A 15,599-nucleotide genomic window follows, 5' to 3' on the forward strand; every position below is an offset into this window, starting at 1 on the left:
CACTCACCCACGACCCCCCTTCCCTGCTATGATGGTCCATTAGTAGTAGGTTCCAGACCCCCGGGGGCATGTGGCCAGAGCTAGCGGCATCCAGGTGCGCAGAGCCACAAGAGCTCTAGGCACTCGGGGGCAGCTCTGCCTGCTGCGCTCTCTGGTGCCTGTGGAGATGCCCAACTGACAGGCCAGTCAGTGAGGACAAGAACGCTCCCTTTTGGCCCCAGTCCGCTGCATCCATGGCGCTGCTGGCCTGTCTGGTGCCCCTGTGCTGCTTGGCACTTCTGGCGCTGCCGGCCCAGAGCTGCGGGCCCGGCCGGGGGCCGGTTGGCCGGCGCCGCTACGTGCGCAAGCAGCTCGTGCCGCTGCTCTACAAGCAATTTGTGCCCAGCGTGCCCGAGCGGACCCTGGGCGCCAGTGGGCCGGCCGAGGGGAGGGTGGCAAGGGGCTCAGAGCGCTTCCGGGACCTCGTGCCCAACTACAACCCCGACATCATCTTCAAGGATGAGGAGAACAGCGGCGCCGACCGCCTGATGACGGAGGTAAGAAGGGACTGTCCCCACCTGCGCCGGGACACCACCAACTCCTCCGTTTTCCTGCGGCAGCTCAGGAGGGTGCGGGCTTCACCTACAGAGGCCTTAGTCTTGAAGACCTCCCCCCGACAGCCCCCTCTGACAAACAAACAGAACCCCCTGCCGGCTGGACACAGTGATCAGGAGGGACCCCAGTTGGGAGAGGCCGGGATGGGGAGGGGGAGGAGGGACTGACTAGTGAGAGTGAAGCTGGGAGCGGCGGCGAGGGCGGGGAAGGAGGGTGGCGGCAGGCGAGACGGGAAGTGGCTGAGGCGGGGACCGGGGGTCAGCCACCCCGCCAGGCAGGAAGGGCTGGGGTGAGCTGGGGGGCAGGAGCTGGCAGGGCAGCAGACAGAAGGCTCTACCCGTAGCCTGGCTCCTGACCCGATTGTGGAAAAGCTCTGTGGGCCGAAGAGAAGAGACTGAAGGGAGCTGGGAAAGGGATGGCCCAGGGTCAGATCACCGGGCCATCTACCTGAGGAGGGGGCGGGTAGGAATTGTCTTTAGCGTGGGGGAGGTGTCCTAGAACCAGGATAAGGCTATTCTGGGGTCTAAATGACAGTTTGGAGGTAAAAAGCAGTCCTCAATGAGAAGAACAAAGGGGCCCACCTGAGGTACTCCAAGCTCAGCTTAGCTCAGGGGCTTTCCTTGGAATTAAAGACCTAAAATAAATTCAACTACCATTATCGAGCATCTGCTGCAGATAGGAACTGAACCAACCTAGGGTGAGGTGGGCAATGCCTTGGAAGAAAAGGACCACCTCTGGCCAGTGATCTTGAATGTCAGAACTGAAAGAAACCTGGAGTTCCTCCACCCCACCACCCCACCCCCGTTTTACTGAGCCCCAGGAGGAAAAGCAATTTAGTCAAAATCTCACAACTAATTAGTGGCATGGCTGGGACTAGAAGTCAGGACTCGTGATTCTAAGTCCTATACACTTTCCATTACACCACCTAATTGTCTATGGAGTGGGGAGGTGGGGGAGAGGGAGGGGCACGGATTTCCTCTGATTAATTGCCATAGTTTTCCAGGTTACTTTGTTAGGAAAACCTGTCCAGGGGAGAAAGAATTCTTTATTGCTCCTTCACTGAAGCCTTCCTCCTACCCAGAGATTGGGAAAGGGACATTCCTTCTTCCCTCCTTAGTTATGGAACATCGTGGCCGTTTCCTCTGGCTGCCACCTGCAGCAGAGGAGGCAGAACAAGAGACAAGCTCAGGAGGGGCTCTGACAGGCCTGGGAACCCCCTCAGTCCTGCTTATCTCCCACACTCTGGCTGCAAAAGGCCTCCATTGAGTTGGCTCTGCACTGGGCTGCTGCCCCCGCAGGTCAGGGCCTCCAGGGCCTCCTTAGGGGACAAAATGACAAGAAGCTGGAAAGAGCTACCACTTTTCCTGTTCTCCCCCACTGCCCCCAACCCTGCGGAGGTGGAGACAACTAGAGAAAAAGGACAGGGGGAAAGCGTCCCTCTAGCAGTTAGGAGAAAACCAAGTTCGAGGTGAGAGTTCGGAAGGGAAAGAAAAGGAAGCTGTCCTCTCTGCGCCTCCTCCCGCGGTGTCCGTGCTATGGTGCGCGCCAAGGTCTCCAGCTCCCAGACGGGAGCGGCCGAGATAACCGAGGTCTCACTCCTCCGAGTGCAGGCTTCCAGCCGCTCCTTCTTTTCTTCCTCTCCACTCCCACTCTGCAGGGGGACCCCCAGATTCGCGCAAGGGCAGCTCCAGCTATTCTCAGGTGCTACTCCCACGCCTTTCTGGGCTGCATCTAGAGCAGAGATGGAGATGAGGGTTTTCGGGGATGGCAGAGCATTAGCGGGAACTGGGAGGACCGGCCGCGCTGGGGGAGGGGACCCAGCGGGTCGGAGCAGGGATGAGGGGCGCGGCTTTCTGCCCTTTCCTCTCCCTGAGCCAGGGCGGCTGAAAAGCGCCTTTGTGGCTGGAGCTGCTGAGTCCGCTTCTCTCTGCGCGTCCCCGGCCCCGGCCCGGGATTCTCGCTCAGTTAAGTCATCACGGAGAATGGCCATTGTACTTCGCGCAGCCCCCGCCACCCCAACCTTTTTTCCAGCAGCCTTGATCCCGCATGGCTCCTCCTCTGGGGCACCTCTGTGGGGGGCACCCACACCACGAAGGGGTTAATGCTAGGGGCCGAAAGGAGGAGGAGGAAGGAAGGAAGGAAGCGATGCCCAGTGCCAGGGAAGGCAACCAAACAAAAGATGGATCAGGCGGAGGGAGGGCAGCTGGGGCCCGGGGCGGGGGCCAGGCCCTCCGTGACCAAGCTTCCACCCGCCCTCTCGACTCTGAGCCTCTCCCAGGTTGGGCTAGGCCCCAGGATGTGTGGGCTGAGGGGTGGGCATTAAAAATGGAGGAACAGTTAGGTATGAGCTCCCCCTCCCAACCTCAGAGGTGACCCCACAGTTCTCCAACGACGCCCCGGGAAGGGAGTGCACGTTGGTGACTACATCTATTCAGATTCTCACTTCTCCAGGACACTCGAGGCTGGGAGGTAGTGGAGTGGTGCCGGGTGCACAAAGAATCGACCCTCCTATCCAGGTCCCGTTGGCTCCCGTGGTGGTGGTAGTGGTAGTGGGAAGACTGACTCCTTTATTCCCTGCCAGCGTTGTAAGGAGCGGGTGAACGCACTGGCCATTGCCGTCATGAACATGTGGCCTGGAGTGCGCCTACGAGTGACCGAGGGCTGGGACGAGGACGGCCACCATGCTCAAGACTCACTCCACTACGAAGGCCGTGCCTTGGACATCACTACGTCCGACCGCGACCGCAATAAGTATGGGTTGCTGGCGCGCCTGGCAGTGGAAGCCGGCTTCGACTGGGTCTACTACGAGTCCCGCAACCACGTCCACGTGTCGGTCAAAGCTGGTACAGTAGGGGGCGGGTGGTAAGGTCTGCCAAAAGGGGGCTTCCTCTGGAAAACTGGGTCTGCACTAGCCTTGTTGCCACCCTAGGGGAAACCAAGTGGGCGTTAGTGTTGTAAACCACACTTCCATTTCTGCCCAGGTTGGGGCCAGATCCATGGGAAATTGCGTTGTCTGGGATTGGTGAGGTCTGCGCTGGGCTTGACCCACATCTTCGAGAATCTGTACCAACATTCTGGAACTGCTGGTCTTGATTCAATCCTCCCTATGGTTGTTCCCTGCAGATAATTCACTGGCGGTCCGGGCGGGCGGCTGCTTTCCGGGAAATGCCACAGTGCGCCTGCGGAGCGGCGAGCGGAAGGGGCTTCGAGAACTGCACCGCGGGGACTGGGTGCTGGCGGCAGATGCGGCAGGCCGGGTGGTGCCCACGCCTGTGTTGCTCTTCCTGGACCGGGACTTGCAGCGCCGGGCCTCGTTCGTGGCTGTGGAGACCGAGCGGCCCCCGCGCAAACTGTTGCTCACCCCCTGGCACCTGGTGTTCGCCGCTCGAGGGCCAGCCCCCGCGCCAGGCGACTTTGCGCCGGTGTTTGCGCGCCGGCTACGCGCTGGGGATTCGGTGCTGGCGCCCGGTGGTGACGCGCTTCGGCCGGCTCGCGTGGCCCGCGTGGCGCGGGAGGAAGCCGTGGGCGTGTTCGCGCCTCTGACAGCGCACGGGACGCTGCTAGTCAACGACGTCCTGGCCTCGTGCTACGCTGTTCTGGAGAGTCACCAGTGGGCGCACCGCGCCTTTGCTCCTTTGCGCCTGCTGCACGCGCTGGGGGCACTGCTCCCGGGCGGGGCGGTCCAGCCCACTGGCATGCACTGGTACTCTCGGCTCCTGTATCGCTTGGCGGAGGAGCTGCTGGGCTGAGCGCTCTGGGCATAGAAGCCTCAAGGCGCTCGTCGCAAGGGGGCGTTTTGGCTGAGATCTGGGGATGTGGGCAGCAGAAGATGCTGACTGGGAGGGAGGGAGGGATAGAGAGCAAATGGGGCTATAGAGGAAATGCCTGGTTTAGGAGCAACTTCAGCTGTGAGGAGGTGATCTCGTGTCCTATGTAGGTGGGGTTGATGGTGAGCACTCCTTGAAGAGTGCTATTTAGTTTCTTCTTCCCCAACGCCTCGGCCCCATCCGCTAATTTTATTTTATTTTCTATTTATAAATTGTAATATAATTATCTGCTTGCCCAGCCTGCCAAGGTGAGAGGCTAGGGGACGGCGTTAACACTGTCTGACACAGCCAGCCAATCTGACGTCTGACATTTTCCTACAGGTGGGCTAATAAAGGGAAGGTTTCCAGGACCGTATTGGAAAACACCTCCGTTCAGATGGCGATTCACTTCCAGAGAGGGGGAGAAAGGGGACCAATCCGAGTCCACACCTTATTTCTGGCTTCCGCCTCCTTCCTCAGCAGGGTCTCAGGACCTTTTCCCTCCTTCCAGAGGGGTCATCCCAGTTCATCAGCAACAGTGACCAGAAGAGTCTTGCCCTTTTCTAGGCTGCTGGTCTCACTCCCCACCCAGAGAGGACGAGCATTCTGCTCTCACGGTTGCATACCCACTGTTGGAGGGACAGGGATTGTCCAGGGAGTGGGATGGCCCGTGCAATCCCTTCGTTTGTAGGAGCTCCAGCGGGGACTCAGGCCCCGTGTGTACTGATACTCAAAGCATCTCAGTCCCCTATTGTTATCCAGCAGTCGTGGACCTTCTCTCAAGGCCATGAATCAGACTGGCCTCCATCTTACACTACTGGCAGGGTCTGGATAGGGCTGATGGCTTTTTCTGGAATGTCACTGGGCCAACTGATGACCCTTGGGAATCCCTGGCTAGTAACTTACAGTCCAAACACACTCATGGTCTAAAGAAAACCCAGAGGGAGGGCTGGAACCTTTCCTTACTAAAGGGCTGCTCACAGAAAATGGGTTCAGCCTGGGTGTATGTGGGGGAAATAGCCTCCCCAAGTAAGGACATGTAAGTATTACAACCTGAGCTCCTTTCCTGATCACTGGCCTTGGTGGTTGTTTCTCCAGGCTTCCTCCACTGTCCCTCCTCTCCTCTGTCCTGGCCTGGGTGTTTTTGAAAACTTTGGGTTCCAAAGCAGAGCATACCTGGAATCCAAGCACGTCTGTGCCCCTGAATTAGGTATGAAAGCTCAGAGGAAGTTGGATTCCTCTTGAAGGGGAGTGTCAAGGGCCTAGAGGATAGTCAGGGGTCTTCCGTACGGCCAGGCGCCCACCCTTGCTTGTGGCAGCAGTGTACTCACAGTGCATGTGGTCCCTGCTATTACACCGCCCTCTGGTGGCCTTCAGGAGAATTCTAGGCTTATGCATAAGGTTCTCTTCTAGACCAAAGGGAAGAGAGCTACACTACATGAATGGGTGTGCTACTGAACCTGCATAAAGGAGACCTCTCCTAACAGGCAAGAGATGGGGGGCGAGGCTTGTTAAGCTGCCAGCACTGAGCCATAGGTGTCAGGAGCTGGCGAGGAGTCCACCTGCTCCTCTTTGGGAAAGCTCTTCTAAACCGTGGTACTTTTGCATCTCTTGTGCCCAGTTTAGCTCTGTGCTCCTGAAAGCTGGAGATACAGCAGTAGTATACCTGTAGTAAGTAGTCCAGACTTCCTTACACATCAAAGTTGCCCCTTATGTCCCTCACCCTTGCGATCATAGTGTTCAGTGGTCAAGCAGTTGAAAGCATAATAGGTGGGCTGGCCGCTAAGCTCAGATGGTTAGAGTGCGGTGTTGTTAACACCAAGGTTAAGGTTTTGGATCCCAGTACCTGCTAGCAGCCAAAAAAAGAAAGCATAATAGGGTTCCAGGTAGAGCTTGATTTGGAAGCAGGCTAAGTTTACCTTTAGTGTCTTTCCACCCATCATTGTCCTCAATCCACTGCCAGGTGCCTATTGTCACTCTCCCTTTTCCTTGTTTCAGAAACACACCCCAAGCTGTGGACCTGCTCTTGTCTCCTTTCAAATCCTGGTGTCCTCCTGTCATGTCACCCCAGGTGATGACTAATCTGATTAGTTAGCTTCCTGTGTTGGTGAACTCCTTGTTTTTACAACCCTTCCCAAGTGATGCATATATTTTAAAGGCCTGCTGAAAATAAGGCCTTTAGGGGCCGGCCCGTGGCCCACTCCAGAGAGTGCAGTGCTGATAACACCAAGGCCACGGGGTTCAGATCCCATATAGGGATGGCCGGTTAGCTCACTGGCTGAGCGTGGTGCTGGCAACACCAAGTCGAGGGTTAATATCCCCTTACTGGTCATCTTTTTAAAAAAAAAAAGGCCTTCAACCACAAAACCATAATGGTAATGATTCCTAGCACCTTGTTAAGTTGGGCAGAGAGATATTTGGGGACAAGTAGAACTCATTGGTTTCCCTTAAACTATATCCTGTAGGTTACTTCCTGTCCTGAGGCTCACCACTCAACCCTATTTCCATTTCTTAGTATCTTTGTTCCCTTGAGGCCTCTCAAAAAAATCCATGACCTGCCCTCAAGGAGCAAAGTACACCATCTCCTTGAAGCAGCTGGGCATATTCACTTGGCTATGCAACACCTTCCAATTGCAACCCCTTTTCTCATCAGCAAAATAGTCAATGAAGGATTAGGGAAAGAGCACAGTTTGGAAGTCAGACCTGGGGAGAATGATACCTCCCTGACAGGACTGTTGACAAGGATTTTGCCTGATTAGAGCAGGCACTCAGTAAATGCTTTCTATTCTTTGCATCCATTTCTCACTGCCTTTGCTGCTTTCTGCTGTCCGCTTCTCTCCTCACCACTCCAGCAAAAGCTTTATCAATGCAAACCTTTTAGGGTTATGTCACACCTATATTTGTTGATTTCATAACACTCCTTTCTTCAGAAGGTGCTGTGTAACAGATTTGGGCTTGTTTCAGAACTAAAATATAATTAAAAGTAATTTGTACTGAGAATTTACAGAGCATTTTGTGATAACCCTTGTAAGACCTTTCTGCAAACTGGGAAATCAGAGTTGAGAACCACTCCTTAAAGGCTCAGGTGACCTTTTTATTGCCTAGAATTGATATTACTTTTATTTCTTCCTTGCTTCAAGCAGGATTTACTGATCATCCACAGCATAGGACTGTGTTAGGCACTGAAAAACACACAAAAGATTAAGAAACAGCTTCTTCCCTGAAAAAGTAGACATAAGCACATGAAATGTTTAACTACCAAAGCAACATTGTTACTTAATTGGGATGATTTGAACTGGTGGTAAATTCCATATTAGTACAGAGAAGGCCTTTGTGGAGAAAGGAGGGCCTGAAAAGGATGTTGAAACATGTGTAGGTGGAGGAGACTGGAAAGGGCATTCCAGGCCGAAGTAACATCATGAGCAGGAACTTGGAATCTGGGGTGAAGATGCGAAACCTATTTAGAGCAGGAGCCAGGAAACTATAAGAATATGTAGCTAACGTTTACTGAGAACTTAACATGCCGGGACCTGTTTTAACTCTTTACCTGCATCTCATGTAATCCTCACAAATACCCTCTAAAATGATATTACAGATGGGAAAACTGAGGCAAAGAGAGGTTTAAATCACTTGCACAAGTTACTGCAGCCAGGAAGTGGTAAAATAGAGCAGGAGTAAAAAGAAATAAGACCGTTCTGATGGATGCAGCCACATTGCGTGGGGCCTTAAGCTGTTTTTCACTCTTGCTCATTCCCTTTATTGAGTCATTATAAAGTCATCCTAGCTTTCTGACAGTTATTTCTCTCTCATTTTCATTGCTCTTCTTCCTCCTGACTGGATGGCTGACCTCCCTAACTAGAGGTATCTGGACATCAATTAAGGAAATACATATATTGGTACAGGTTTCTGATAGGAATCCATGGCAGGCTGGTACACCAACACAGAAAGGGTAAGAAGACTCTTAGATCTTTTTTTTTTTTTTTTTTTTTTGCTGTCAATAAGAACTTTACTTGTTTTTTTAAAAAAAATCCAAATGCTGGCATTGTCCAGAAAAATTTAATTACAATTGTTATAAAGTAGAACAGCTGAAACTTGTTCACTGAAACATTTTGACTTGCATTAATGCTTTAACATCCCTGCATTTATATTAAAAATTCACACACAAATGAAAATGGAAAAACTGCCAATACCTGATTTCTCTCTCCTATTTTTCCACTTGCAACCATATACTTAGGTACCTTTTAACACTACGGAAAAAAAAATCTAGTATTCAGATTACCAATAACAGGAAGAAGAGATTTTTTTTTTTTTTGAGAATGAAATGTTTCCCATCATAGTGGTTTCTTAAGCACATTCTCTACATATGCGGTGTGCTAGCTGGATGTCTTTTGGCATAGGTGTTACACGTTTGTCATGGATAGCACACAGGTCGGTGTCTTCAAAAAGGCCAACCAGGGGGCCAGCCTGTGGCTCATTCGGGAGAGTGCAGTGCTGATAACACCAAGGCCACGGGTTTGGATCCCATATAGGGATGGCTGGTTTGCTCACTGGGTGAGCGTGGTGCTGACAACACCAAGTCAAGGGTTAAGATCCCCTTACCGGTCATCTTTTAGGAAAAAAAAATTTAAAGAAGGCCAACCAGATAGACCTCACTTGCCTCCTGCAAAGCACCAACAGCTGAGCTTTGGAAGCACAGATCTGTTTTGAAGTCCTAAGCAACTTCCTGCCCCAGATGCTGGACTGGGAGTTTGCGAATCAGAAGTTCAGTGGACTTCTGAAGCGTCTAATTTCACCAAGTGCCACAGTACCAGGCCCGTAAGAATAAGGTTTCTTCACCCCTCCAGTAGAGGGCGCACTCTTGTGAGCGACTTTTGTAGCCAGTTGTTTCCCGTGTGCTATACCAAGGTGGATTTGCCTGCAGTCCGCTTTGTATGAGCCTAGACCTGCATAGTATAGAAACCTCCTTACTTAACCCTTTTCCTCCTTCAGCTGGAACTTGGCAAGCTAGAGGCAGTGCTGGCATTAGAGAGTGAAGGTGGCGGTGGCATGGCTCTTAGCTCTTTCTGGACTAGAGAAAAAGAGGGAAGATTGAACTTTGTTTTGTTTTGTTTTTTTAAAGATGACCGGTAAGGGGATCTTAACTCTTGACTTGGTGTTGTCAGCACCATGCTCACCCAGTGAGCTAACTGGCTATCCCTATATGGGATCTGAACCGGTGGCCTTGGTGTTAGCAGCACCACACTCTCCCAAGTGAGCCATGGGCCAGCCCCAAGATTGAACTTTGTTATGAACTGAATGTGTGTTTCCTCCCCCTGCCTCTTGCCCCAATTAACATATTGATAACCAAACCCCCAGTGTGTCCGTTTTGAAAATGAGGCCTCTAAAGAAGTGATTGTTACATGAGGTCATAAGGGTGGGGCCCTGATCCTATAAATTAATGCCCTTAGAAGAGACACCAGAGTGCTTGCACTCCCTCTCTCTCTTCTCTCTTCCTCTCTCTCTCTCTCTTCCTCTCTCTCTCTCTCTTTCTCTCTCTCTCTGCACAGATGCTGAGGAAAGGCCATGTGAGGACATAGTGAGAAGGCAGCTGTCTGCAAGCCAGGAAGAGAGCCCTCACCAGAAACTAAGTCTGCTGAAGCTTGATCCTGGACTTCTAGCCTCCAGAACTATGAGAAGATAAATATCTGTTGTTTAAGCCACCCAGTCTGTGGTATTTTATTGTGGCAGCCTTAGCAGAATAATACAAGCTTCCAGAAATGTTTGAAATAGGAAGAGTCCTGTGCTGAGACAGGGTCTTAGTGAAAATAATCTCTCTCCTTGAAAAGTGAGCATTTCTGACGTAGAAACTTGACATGTTTATTCCTGACTGTGCTTATGTTGCCTGTGCTATATTAGCTCTCCTTTCTGGTTGGGAGACTGGGGAGCTGTCTATGGGAAATAAGGTTATGGGTGTCAGGATCTATTTCCCTGGGGGGGGGGGTTGTGGCTAATTAGCACATTCAAATCCTCCTCTCTCTGTTGTTGTCTCTATATTTGATTTGGTTGATGTATACAAATGAGCATTTTCCATGAGAGAAATTCATCTTGGGTTCAGTAAGTTTTCACTGAATGCCTACTATGTGTCAAGTATTGTGCTGTGTGGTGGAGATAGGACAACAAAAGTGGGTTTAGACTATCCTTCTTGGCTTTTACAGTTCATCTGGCAAGACAGGTGTAAGTGGTTAGAAGGTTGTTGAGTGTGGCGAAAGAGATGGGAAGTGACATTGAAGATGAGACCTGAAAGATGGGTATGAGTTGTTCAAGCAGAGGGAACAACGTGTGCGAAGGCCGGGAGGTGGGGAGCACAAGTAAGCTGAATCTGAGGGGCACAAGTTCAGTATAGCTAGAGGGAGATGTGATCTGCTTTAAGGATTTTGAATTTTGTTCTAAAGATGAAAAGCATTTGCAGGATTTGAAGCAGGGGAATACTCCTGCTTAGGGGAATCAAACTTATGTTTTAAAAAGAAAATTGGCAATTGGACTGGGCTTTTTGGGTAGTCTCTATCCTTAAGTAGATTGGTCCTCATGTGAGGATCTGAGTGTCTTTGCTGTAGTTTCAATCACAAGTAGGAAATGCTCCAACTCCCATAGAGTGTGTCATGGGAGCAGATGGTAGAGGGCGGCAGTGTAGGGAAACTGAAGAATAGGATAGGATAGGAACAGAATTGAAGGTGATACCTCTAGCCTTGGCTTTGTATCTCTCGGAAACCTAAACCCAAAATGTCTCTCAACTTCTCTCTTTAACACCACATAACCAGGGCTGGCTAGTTAGCTCAATTGGTTAGAGCATGGTGCCCATAACATCAAGGTCAAGGATTTGGATCCCCACATGAGCCAGCCAACAAAACAAACAAACGAAAAAACCACATAACCTAAGAACACAGTTGTCTGATTTCAAACCATATGGTGTCCAAACAGAAGTCCTTGGGACTGGGGACTACCTCTGCTATTCTCTTTTGCTTTCCAGTGATCCTTTCAGTAGAGCCTAGGCTTAGCTTGAAGCCGATGGCTACAAGCTGAGATGGAATTGCCACCCTGAGAGCTAGGCCTGGGCTGAACATTGCAGCTGCCCAGGGAACAGCTGGTTAAGCCCTCAGCAGCTGCAGCAGCTGGGATTTCACCCAACATTTGAGCTGGGATTAATCCCATTTCCTCCACACACATCCTTCCTTGTTCTAGTCCCTGGCTAGTCTGTAGTATCTCATAGACTCTTGGAGAATAGATATTACAGATCTCTTCCTTAACTTCCTTAACTAAGCTGAAACCTAAGTTACACCCACCTTCATCTCTTGGAGGTAGCTGGCCCGGGGCACCTTAGGACCACCACAGGAAGGAGAGTGTGAGTCTCTCTCCCTCACACACAGCATCCTTTCTCTCACTCTACCTTTCAATAAACTGACTGGGATATTCTTTGAATTGTCTAATTTTCAGTAACTATTAGAATTGTCTAGCAATGATGAGGCCTCTTTGGTGGTGTAGGGTAGTAGATTTCCTATGTCTTTGAAAGACTATATATCAAGGCCTCGAAAGTATTTGTGGGAATCTCGTGGGGAGGATCAAGCATAATACCAGTGGTTGTCACTTTTAAACTGATTGCTTCTCACTTAACTGTGATTCTACAATTAAAAACAATAGGGCTGTAAATCCTATTTGGCTTTTTCACCAGCTGCATGACCTTGAGAAAAACATTTTGTATGAGTTGCCAGAGGCTACAATGAGGTGCTTCTAGGAGACTGGAAATGGAGGAGGTGCTCTGAGTTTTGAACAAGGCAAATTAACACACAAAGGGGCAAGGCAGTTCCTCCCAGATCCATACTTGACTCCCTCCCTTCAACAAGTATTTATTGAGCCCCTGCAAGTACTAATAAGCATTGTACTGTGCTAAGGATTTTGACATTTTTCTAGAGAAATAGGCAGCCATTTTAGTGGATTAAATTAACTTAATTAGGTTTTAGCTTGGAGGAATGGTCTGATCAGATTTGGGTTTTTAAGGCCGGCCCATGGCTCACTCGGTAGAGTGCGGTGCTGATAACACCAAGACCACGGGTTCGGATCCTATATAGGGATGGCTGGTTTGCTCACTGGCTGAGCGTGGTGCTGACAACACCAAGCCAAGGGTTGAGATCCCCTTACCGGTCATCTTTTGAAAAAACAAATAAATAAATAAATAAATAAATAAAAATTAAAAAAAAAAAAAAGATTTGGGTTTTTAAAAGATCACTTTAGCTACTGAGTGGAGAATGGATTAGAAGGAGGCTAGTGGGGGCCGAGCCCGTGGCGCACTTGGGGGAGTGCGGCGCTGGGAGCGCGGCGACGCTCCCGCCGCGGGTTCGGATCCTATATAGGAATGGCCGGTGCGCTCACTAGCTGGACATACAGAACATACAGAGAAGATTCCTGCACATGTATCCTGCTTATTTTTTTGTGGAGTGGGTAATGTATTAGTCGATTTTCTGTTGTTATAGCTGAATACCACAGACTGGGTAACTTATAAGGAATAGAAATTTATTTAACTCATGGTACTAGAGGTTGAGAAGTGTAAGGGCATGGCCCCGGCATCTGGTGAGGGCTTTCTTGCTGCATCAAAACATGGCAGAAGGCAACACATGGTGAGGGAGCAAGAGTGTGGGTGTCAGCTCAGGTCTCTTGCTCTTCTTATATAGCCACCAGTTGCCTCCCAAAGTCCTCACTTAAAGTTAATATGTGATTTGGGGGATTAAGTTTCCACCACATGAAATTTGGGAAACACATTCAAACCATGGCAGCTAGAGACATATCCTTAACTGGCCCATCAACATGTGAACATCTGGGAGGTGTCCCGAAATCCACAGGTCAAAGCTGAATGCAATTATTCAACACCCCAGTGCCCCTGCTAAAAAATTCCTGTTCTTCTTTCCATGTCCTGGGCTGGCTGGTTAGCTGAGCTGGTTAGAGGGTGGTGCTGATAACACCAAAGTCACGGGTTTGGATCTCTGTATCAGCCAGCTATCAAAAACAAAAACAAAAACAAACAAAAACAAAAAACAAAAAAACAAAATAAAAACAAAAGAAAGAAAGAATCTACTCCTTTTTAAAAAAATTTTATTTTGTCGATATACAATGTGGTTGATTATTGTGACCCGAATCTACTTCTTTCCATGTCCTCTTATTCTATAAATGGAATTGCTATCTTCCTTAACTTCGTCCCCTTTAGCCAGGCTGCCAACTTCATAACTTCTATCTGGAGGGCCCTTTGTATGAGTTTTCACCACTCTCTCTGTTGCTACCCTATTCCAGGCCCTCATCTTTTCCCTCCTGGGTACCGGATTCCTATTAGGGCTTCCTGCCTCCAGCCCCAATGCCTCCCTTGGTATATCCTCCTTCACAGGGCCATCAGTGTGATCGTTACAAAGCACAACTCTCCTCATGGTACTGCTCTGCTCCCAAAAGAAACAGCAAAAATTCCATGGTTTATTGTAGTGTTTCCCAAACCTTGTACTATTTCCATGACTGTGTCCATAGTCCCTTACCATCCATATAATTATTTAATATTTTTCTCTAATTCTACTTTTTGTTTGTTTGTGTACTACTGGGTTTTCCTACTACCAACTTTAGTCTCTCTTTTTTTTTTTTGTCTTTTTGTGACTGGTAAGGGGAACGCAACCCTTGGTGTGGTGTTGTCCGCACCGCGCTCAGCCAGTGAGCGCACCAGCCATTCCTATATAGGATCCGAACCTGCAGCAGGAGCCCCGCTGGGCTCCCAAGCGCTGCCCTCTCCCGAGTGCTCCACGGGGCCGGCCCAACTTTAGTCTCTTCTAAGCATCAATCCTCCTAGTTGCAGTTTTGGCACCATAGCTATTGTTTTTCCTACCATATATTAAAAACTACATAACAAGAAAGATGGAATAAATAAAGAAAAGGAAAAAAAAACGCAAAAAGAAAAAAGACAATAAATAAATTAAATAAATAAAACTACACAAAATGATTTTTTTTTTTTTTTTAAGATGATCAGGGTAAGGGGATCTTAACCCTTGAGTTGGTGTTGTCAGCACCAAGCTCTCCCAAGTGAGCTAAGCAGCCATCCCTATATAGGGATCCGAACCAGTGGCCTTGGTGTTATCAGCACCACACTCTCCCAAGTGAGCCATGAGCTGGCCCACAAAATAATTTTATTTTTTAAGTTTGGATATTACCTAAGTCATCTTGCATAGAACTAGTGGTACATTTTGAGAACCTGAGGATCATAAAATTCAAGTTACTTTTTTTCCAAAAAAGTTATTTAGTGGCTGGTTGGTTAGTTCAGTTGGTTAGAGTGTGGTGTTGTAATATCAAGGTCAAGGGTTCAGATCCCCATACCAGCCAGCTGCAAACAAACAAACACACAAAAATTCAACAAAAACCACAAAATGTTATTTAACTTTTATTTATTTTTATAAAACTTTTAAAAATTGACACATTGATTGTACATATTTAATTTATGGGGTACAGAGTTATATCTCAATATGTGTATATAATGTGTGTGATCAATTCAAGGTACTGGGCCTATTCATCATTGCAAAATTTACCATTTCTTGATGATGAGAGAATTTGAGCTCCTTTCTTCCGGTCATTTGAGAACATATAAATTTTTGTTAATTTGATGTCTAGCACTACTATATATCACTAGAACTTAGTTTTCATGTCTAGCTGTAATTTTGTATCTGTTAAGCAACCTCTCCCTATTCCCCTTCCCAAATAAACATTCAACCTTCTCTCCCCTCCACTCTCTGGCCAGTGCTTTTTCTTTCATGCTTTTTTTTTCCTTTGGCGGCTGGCTGGTAAAGGTATCCGAACACTTGACCTTAGAATTATAAGGTGGTGCTCTAACCAACTGAGCCAACTGTCCAGCCTTGGCCAATGCTCTCTATCAGCTAAACCTAATGAGGCCAGAGGGCATTAATGCTGTCTGTAAAGGAAAGCCTTTCAGGAGCGGAGTGCAGGTTGGAGAATGGGAGAGAGAGGATTTGGAGGGGCAAACAGAAGGTGTCGAGTTAATAAAAACCATAACTCTAAAGTTTGGGTCTTCAGATTAGAAAGGAAAGTGACAGGGAGCACCTGAAAGTAACTTATTAGCTAATTTAAGCCTAAAACACAGTACATTTGCATTTTATCATAACTCTGTATCTGCATATGATTAAAAAA

The 15,599-nt window shown here is 48.9% G+C and overlaps 1 protein-coding gene across 1 annotated transcript; it reads left to right on the top strand.

Moving 5' to 3' along the window:
- Positions 1–233: 233 nt before the first annotated feature.
- On the top strand, positions 234–4,343 carry DHH (desert hedgehog signaling molecule). Its single transcript, XM_063076313.1, has 3 exons — positions 234–536; positions 3,176–3,437; positions 3,718–4,343. Exons 1-3 carry the CDS (start codon positions 234–236, stop codon positions 4,341–4,343), a joined length of 1,191 nt encoding a protein of 396 aa, XP_062932383.1.
- Positions 4,344–15,599: the final 11,256 nt, after the last annotated feature.

This window comes from Cynocephalus volans, chromosome 12, assembly GCF_027409185.1.
Source record: "Cynocephalus volans isolate mCynVol1 chromosome 12, mCynVol1.pri, whole genome shotgun sequence".
Lineage (NCBI taxonomy): Eukaryota > Metazoa > Chordata > Mammalia > Dermoptera > Cynocephalidae > Cynocephalus > Cynocephalus volans.